Genomic DNA, 8,205 nt, shown 5'->3' on the forward strand with positions numbered 1-8,205 from the left:
CGATACTCCCGTTCAGTAACCAAAGAAACGGCGTCCTGTATAGTTCATATTACAAACTATCGTAAGCAGGGTAAGATCTTGCAATAAAAGTGAAAAAAGTCACAAAAATATGTGGCATACGAATATTTATACGGTTAAACATTGACGAACTGTTTTCCGGTCGCTTATTCGAATCATGAAAAAATCCACATAACCTCAATGTTTCGGGTATCGCTAAGATATCGCGGTCAAAGTGTATATAGGGATATATCGACGAGTTCGAAAGAGCTCGACCGAAAGTATCTGAGAAGAAAAGAACAGCACATAGAAAATCGTAAAAGATAATATAAAAAGTCGATTGCCTCAGTACGTTGTTTAACATGATAAACATGTAATTTCATTTGGACATGAAAAATTTGAACGATCACGAAAGAATTCGTGTTGCGATAAAACCATGATTCGTTATTTTTGGTCGTTGGTTTGTTGGTATTTGAGACCGTTGATAAAATGGTTTTTGCATCGAACGACGCAAATGTGTGAGCTGCAAAGGATCTGTTATGGGAAAGTGTCAGGGGCGGCAAGAACACTGGAAGTCGAAAAGTCTTTACGGCAATCGCGAAATCTGGATATAAGATCAATGGTAGAACGTCTCGATGAAATGGCAAACAATAGACAAATCAACATCAAAACGGAGCGAGCAGTCCTTGAAGAGGCTATAAGAACTGTACTTTTAGCCAAAAAAATAAATCCTTTAGCGCATCCAGATTTTGCTAAGTCATTTGGCAAGTGCGTCGAGTTGATTTGGGGCTATCGTCAACTAGTTGTAGAATGCGAAGATCTACGAAAGTGTTGTTACAATTCTGACGATTCTGAGCACGAAACAGCACTCTTGAAGCTTTGGAATTTGCTCAAACCTCATGAATCTCTTGAATCCAGAGTTACCAAACAGTGGCAAGACATCGGCTTTCAAGGAGATGATCCTAAAACAGACTTTCGTGGAATGGGTGTTTTAGGATTGGAGAATCTCGTGTTTTTTGCTCAAGAATATCCAGCTGCAGCTTCTCGCTCGTTATCACATTCCTCTCATCCTAGCTATGGCTACGCCTTTGCCATTGTTGGCATTAATCTGACCAGCATGGCCCTTCGTTTGCTTCGTGATGGCGCGGCAAAAACTCACATTTACAACACCTCCAAAACACTACCTACCGTTCGTGCCTTTCACCAATTGTACAGTTATCTCTTTTACGAATTTGATGCCTTTTGGATTGACTCCAAGCCCACCAGCATGATGGAATTCTCATCTATTCAGGAAAAATTTGAAACTAGTGTCCGTACTGCTCTTGCCAATCCTTCCACTGTCTTTAGAATAAATGTGTTGATAGAAAGTGTTTAGAAATACCGTTTCAGCTACTAGCTTGCTTCCAGTAAAGTCAAGTCGTTAATGGATGCCAGTAAAAAGTAGACCTGAAAAAATTCTACACCCACCGTGGCGAAGAAACGACATTGAAGGAATAATTTTGTGTTTGTCAATTGTACCTTCAATCATTTACTCCGGCAACAAGAGGAACATAAATAATTGTAGACTGCATTGTGATCTTATCGTTTATTGTAGACGGCTATACAATAATTATTTATTTAGCAATCTCTGTTGTAAAAATCTCAATGAAGAAATGATATTTTCTCAAGATGCTGAAGCTTGCATCGTTGGAACACAACGAAACATCTGTTCTTGAAATTTCCAAGTAACGGAAATATTTTCGCAAATAATTAGGTGTAAAACTATTAAAAGTTGTCAATAAAAAGGTTTTAGGTAGCAGGAATATGAGAAAATTTATAATCGAGACAATGAAAAGAACTGGCATTGCCAACGATATGAACTCCATCGAATTTTTTATAGCGTTCTATGAACTCTGATGAATATTTGGTTATTAGAGCCAAAAATTGCACACCATGAGCAAATAATTTTAATTTTGAATACAGAACCTGGAATATTTAATACGTTCATTCCATATTTCATTCAATAGAAGTCATCTCTATAATTTCCCTTAAAGCTGATGTATGTCACTGGCAATTGCAGCATAATTGTTTATTAACGAAAAATATACTGAATCATTTCCGTTGAATAATTTTTTACTTATACCAATATGACTTGGTCTTGTTAATCTCCTGATAAGTTTGAGGCAATAAGTGGAAGACGTTTAGTTGCAAAAATTTCGAGTTCATCGTAATAAGCCTGAAAAAAGTCGTGTGCAGAAAAATGAGAGTATCATTGCGTTACAACAATCATTGCAACAAAACTCCAGCCATAGAATAAACTCCATCTTTTTTTCTATAGAATATATTTCATCAACTGTTACGAATACAATTAAAACCTGGCATACGATGATAGAACAATAAAAAAATGAATAAATGGAAGATTCATTGAAAAATGTATAAAAAAAAAAATCGAACTCGTAATATTACTTGGCAACATGAGGCATGAGCGGAATGTTTTTTATTTTATGGTCAATTTAATCTTGGGTAAAAACTCAATTAGCCATTTCAAGTTGAGTGTGTATGCGTGTTTTTGTGTCTGCGTCTGTGTACATATATACATGCTGTAGCTGCTTGACGAGCTTTATGAAGCAATCTTGAACTTTACATCGTTAGAAAACATCAAAATTCGAGCTATTGCGAATCAGTTTCTTGAAAAACGTGTTAAAAATGGTTTTTTCTTCTCATTCTCATTCGTGGGTTCGGAACGGATCGAAAAAAGTTATTTTTCGTTCCATGAATCTGGAAGAATAATTTGAGTGATGAGGAGAAAAAAATCCAACGCGTTCCAACGATGAAAATTTCAACGTCTTATTTTTGTGATTAATCCTTCTTGAGGGGAGCGGCTTCAGCTTTGCGTCGGAGCTTCGAAACAACCGATACGATAACCAAAACGCAAATAAGTATACTGCCAAGTTTCATCACCCATGGATTTTCTCGAAGGAAATTCACGCACATTTGCGTCAGGTCGTCACTGCAAATGAGAAAAAACCAATGAAAATTAGATACAATGAACTATTAATTATTTTTTTCGAAACTGCACGTATTTTTGTTTGTATAAAATTTTGTTTGACCAGCACCGATTGTACAGGCGATAAATAAACAGAAAAATCACCAATTATATCGTGCAAAATATTTTTTGACCTTAAAAAATATCAGCTCATATTAATACTGTTACTCACAATGGACTCTGCGGAACTGGTACTTTCTCTCCATGGGCATTCTTCCACCAATCTCTTGCGAATGAAACAAACGCATTCACATCATACTTTGGTATTTGATACCTATACATTTTTCCTTGTCTGAATCTGTGATAAGAAAAAACATATGATTCATAAAATCGGGATGTCTTTTGATGCTGCTTGTCAAGTTCATTGGATTACTAAATTATGTAGAATATTTACAGAATAAATTCAGGTACATCAAAGACGTTGAATCGTCTGGCTGTTGAAGCTCCAGTCGTGTATTTATTTACTCGTGCCACATTGACACGTTGCTTTAGCTTGGCTCCAACAGCTTCCCAGCGAGCCCCCATGCGCTGGCATTCGATGCAATCTGTGCTGTAGCTGAAATTTTTCATGAATTTTTTATTCTTCAGCTCTGCTAGCTTCTTATCTGCGGCATTGAGTGTTGTTTATTTTCAGAAAGTAATTTCAATTCGTTTTTCACTCAATCCATTGCATGCTGTTGTTCTTTGAGAAAAGCTCCAACAATTGAGTATTTTTTTAGTAAATTTTCACAATGACAAATGTTAAGAAGGAGGTTTGTGATCAAACTGGAAAATTTCTCAATACTCACAACATAACGAACCAATCCCCTGTTGTTGCACCGCTACTGGCTTGTGTCAAATGTTCAAAGTTATCGTCTGTCAATTCTTTGACTACCGGTTCTTTATTATTCAAGAAAGTATTGAAAATTTCCTCATCGTTCAAAGGACCTGTTGGGGCAGATTTTTATATGATAAATATATATTTTTAGGTATAACAATTGTCCCTAATTAATCAATCAAAAGCCCATTTTCTATTACCATCATAGAGCAGTGGAATTCCATTTCTGAAAAATACCAACGCCGGCTCTTTGTTGTGACTGTATTGTTTCAACATTTGACTGTCAACCACTTTAACGACCCAGGCAGAAAGCGATTCCACCAAGTCGTCTCGCAAGTTGATCAATTCATTTTCGTATCTCTCACACAGTTCGCAGTCTTTCTTAGCTGTACAAGCGGAAAAATAATGAAAATTTCAATAATGTAACAAAAAAGGAATGCAACGCATAAAATTATCTTTGTCCTCTATAATATCTGTGTCAATGTTTTTTATATTTTGAGTATAATTAATTCAATTTGTCGCTTGTTATTTACAAGTTTCAAATTTGGCATACAAAATCGACAAGACAGTCGAAATAGTTGAATAGAAATAAAATGAAATTTGAATAATGAAGAATTCTGGAATAAAAAAGTGGTTTCTTTCATTTATTTGTGAATTTTAACCATCATCAAATTGTTTGATCAACGTTGCGGCAAAAGTCAAACAATGGAGATATTTGTGACACAATATGTTATGTAGCGAAAATAGCAACTGTTTTATCACAAACGCAAGATAAAGATAGTAACTACGACAGATAAACAAAAACCGGTTGCTTGATTGATCCAAAAAATGGCATTCGTCACGTCGTGTGTAAAAAAAATTGGACCATACGTGTATTTGATAGGTTATAGCGAAATATTGCTTACTGAAAAGTGCGACGACGTATGGTTCTGTTCTGATGTATTGAACCAAATCATCTTCGGTCACTGTACCAAGAGATGCTGATTCTGCGCCATAAAATGTGCATAATGCAATGAGAAATACTAATTTTAACATTATTTCACTGAGAAATATGAAAAAAAATGCCAACGCGACTTTCAACCGGCAACACGTCACCAACGTCACTGTGCACTCGTGGACCGTGCAATAACTTGGTGCATGTATGAAAAACTACATATATATATATGCATAACGGTGTTTGTTCTCCGCGAGTTTTGCGCATGCGCAGCTCATTTTAATATTTTCGAACTACCCATAATACCATACAAATCTCCAATGGATAAAACAAAGAAAATTTCGTGATTTTGCAAACAACATCGTCTCTTTCCTGCACTACGTTTGCCAGCAGTCAATATAATTTTGGATACACGAGAGATAACGCGGCGAGAGCGACTAAACAAAAATAATGTCGCCACTTCAAGCGTACATAATTTGCTTTGTGCGTGCGTACTCATTAATGCAATTTAAGCAAATCAATCGATGATGACGATAATCAATGAGCTTAAAACAAATGAAAAAAAAAATTACCACGAATCAAAATGATAAATGATCCCAACGCAAGGAAAATTTGACGTTCGAATTTCACATCAATTTTTTGTATTCAATTAGAAGTTCATCGACGAGCATAGCGAGAAAAAACAATTGAATTTTCGTTTTTTCATTCACCCTCCGAAAATATGCTCAGTGTTTATCGCATACGTTAATGAAATATTATTCTTTCCGTATCGTGTGGTAGCTTTTTTATTTAACTTGCAAAACTTTGCGTTTGAGGCGTCGTGTTATTGGGTAAGCTTTTCGGAGCTCGTTGTTTTTGCATACTTTATCCGAAAATAAACACCCCGTTGAAGTTTGATCGTGTTAAGTTTGAAGTATTTCGGTTGTGACAGAATTTTTTAGACAAAGGATCGGGCTGGCTAAAAAACGAAAAAGAAGGGAGAACATGGAACGAGAACTTTGAAGTAACGAAGGAATTTCTCATCCGAAATGTAATCGCGTTTTTCTTTAAACGTAGCTTCTTAAAACTGTTGAAATTTTTTAACGAAGAATTCGTCTCAAATTTTGCTACTGCCAACGTCAGTTTTTGTCAACGTTTTAATTAATGAATCACTGCAATTTAAGTTAATGGGAAATCCGGGGTGAAAAAATGTGGAGAAAACTGTCAAATGCTTTATTTCGAAACGACTTGAATTTCATCAATTTCTTAAATTAAAAAACCACTTCCAGAAAGGTAGGACTTTCCACGATCGGAAACAGAATTATTGGCATCGTGGAAAGTGGACATTTTTAAGGGGTTTACCCTAATTAGACACGGACAAAAAAATACTATTTTCACGAATTTTGTCGACGTCATTTTTTTGAGTGTATTTTGAAAAATACACTCTTAAAATACACAACATTTTTATTTATTTATTTTACTCAGTTTTCGTACAGAAAAATGGGGGAGAAGATAACTCCAAAAAATAGATGGGTGCGCGCTCTTGACAAAATCTCCGGATCATCGGAGAAGAAAAAAATGGTTTTAGATCCAATGGGTACAGCGCATGTCATGCGATTTTTTATTTTTTTCAAAAATGACAAAATGCCGGCCATTTTTCCAAAAACTATGAAAAACCTGGTTTTTTCATCGATATGCGCTTTATAGTTATAATCATAAAGAACACGTGGCAAAATTTTCGTAAGGATCGGTTGAATAGTTTCGGAGATTTTATCAAGGAGCCATAAAAAAACGTAATTTTGAGAAAAACGCGTTTAAGATAACTACTGTACTGCATGCTAGTCAAATGTGTGCTGAATTTTCAAAACGCTTTTAGACCAAGTTTAGCGTACCGATTAAATGTATTGTTAGTGGATTTTTATTACAGCGTATCTCATTAAGATGTAAAGATATTAAAAACGCTTGTTTTGCAAAACCATCAACTCAGAAATGCAAATTTCCAAGCTAACACATTTTCACTGGTATTTTTAAAAGAATTATCTCCGTTTTTTGATCGATTTTATTGCAACAAGTCTTATTTTGTTCCTCAACTTGTCCTCTACGAATCCACCATGTAGTTGGTTTTTTAACTCGATCGTTTCACTGTTGCAGCTAATTGTTCATTAAGTGAAAAAACTTTTTCGTTCATAATTTCTGAAGGAATGAACTTTAAAGAAAAATCTACGTGGTGAATTCGTAGAGGATCAGATGAGGAACAAAATGAGACTTGGTGCAATGAAATCGGTTAAAAAATACAGATGATTCTTTGAAAAATACCTGTGAAAATGCGTCATCATGGAAATTTTTTGCATACATCATTTGATAGTTTTGCAATTGATAGTTTTTCACGTTAATAAAATATGCTTGAATACATATCTACCAACAGTAAGTTTAATCGGTACGTTGAACTTGGTCTAAAAGCGTTTTGAAAATTTAGCACTCGCATTTGACTAGCATGCAGTACAGGAGTTACCTTAAACAAAGGTTGCGTATTAGCACGCTCAGACAGCCAAGTAAACGTCGCTCAAAAGTACACTTGGACTGTTCAGATCTTTATAAAATTTTAGTATGATACTTTTGAATATCTATACTTTCGAAAAATGGAGTAAAAAAAATCGATTTTTTGAAAATTCTAATCAGGGTAGACCCCTTGAGCTCGTAATTTTTGAATGTTTTTTCGTGTAACTATAATTATATTTAATTGTAAAAATCATTGGAGATTGGTGCTCAACTCGAGTTTTATTCGTCGTTCATTTGTATTGTTGAGAATCGAATGAGAGTGCTTCTCGGAAAAGAATACTTTTCAAATGTCAAATCGCTGGAAGTTCTATTTTGAGAGAAACTATGGATCATTATTCATTACGCCCACTTCCATTATCGTATTCTAGATCGAACGCGAGATGTTATGTTTAGTTTCTATTCTAATGAATTACGACTTTTTGTCATGATCCCATCTCGATGGTAAAGTCGAACGGAACTCACGTGAGTTCCAAATATAGGAGGCCTTTCGTGTCGAATGAAATTCCATTTTTAACGTTCTCTCTGTCGAGGACAATAATTGCAAGTAGACTGAGAATTTTATTCGAAATTCTTGGCTATTCTGGCCACCCCATTGAAATACTCGTTCCTGCGGTATAAAATGTCAACGTCGAGCTTCAATTCTACTTTGACGAAAATTTTGTTGCGCAAGTACGTCAAATCTTGGACAATTTAATCTATTGTCAATCATAATGACGGTCGAAACGACTTGAAGAAAAAAATAAAGCAGAAGATTTAAGGGAGAGAGAAAATCAAAACTTTGAAGCAAAACATAAGCATGACCGAGTGCTCTTTTGTTCTTTTTCAAAAACCCCTGTCTTCAACAGCCCTTTCGAAAAATCCGCGACCTCCATTTCGTGTTGAATAATTCATGCT

The 8,205-nt window shown here is 35.3% G+C and overlaps 2 protein-coding genes across 2 annotated transcripts; one reads left to right on the top strand and one right to left on the bottom strand.

Moving 5' to 3' along the window:
- Nucleotide 1: 1 nt before the first annotated feature.
- LOC122405577 (ELMO domain-containing protein 2) lies at nt 2–2,445 on the top strand. The gene has a single exon (XM_043410448.1). It carries the CDS (start codon nt 434–436, stop codon nt 1,370–1,372), a length of 939 nt encoding a protein of 312 aa, XP_043266383.1. The 5' UTR covers nt 2–433; the 3' UTR covers nt 1,373–2,445.
- On the bottom strand, nt 1,568–4,961 carry LOC122405578 (protein disulfide-isomerase A4). Its single transcript, XM_043410449.1, has 6 exons — nt 4,745–4,961; nt 4,040–4,225; nt 3,811–3,949; nt 3,417–3,578; nt 3,195–3,320; nt 1,568–2,986 (listed from the first exon to the last, which is right to left on the bottom strand). The coding sequence occupies exons 1-6, from the start codon at nt 4,872–4,874 to the stop codon at nt 2,836–2,838; spliced, it is 894 nt and encodes a 297-aa protein (XP_043266384.1). The 5' UTR covers nt 4,875–4,961; the 3' UTR covers nt 1,568–2,835.
- Nucleotides 4,962–8,205: the final 3,244 nt, after the last annotated feature.

This window comes from Venturia canescens, chromosome 1, assembly GCF_019457755.1.
Source record: "Venturia canescens isolate UGA chromosome 1, ASM1945775v1, whole genome shotgun sequence".
NCBI lineage: Eukaryota > Metazoa > Arthropoda > Insecta > Hymenoptera > Ichneumonidae > Venturia > Venturia canescens.

Bases quoted from the DNA above. Each gene is read 5' to 3' on its own strand.
- LOC122405577 (XM_043410448.1), top strand. From the start codon at position 434: ATGATTCGTTATTTTTGGTCGTTGGTTTGTTGGTATTTGAGACCGTTG.
- LOC122405578 (XM_043410449.1), bottom strand. From the start codon at position 4,874: ATGTTAAAATTAGTATTTCTCATTGCATTATGCACATTTTATGGCGCA. The intron at 4,226-4,744 runs GTAAGCAATATT...CCGCTTGTACAG, and splicing joins ATACGTCGTCGCACTTTTCA to CTAAGAAAGACTGCGAACTG. The intron at 2,987-3,194 runs GTGAGTAACAGT...TCTCATTTGCAG, and splicing joins CCAGTTCCGCAGAGTCCATT to TGACGACCTGACGCAAATGT.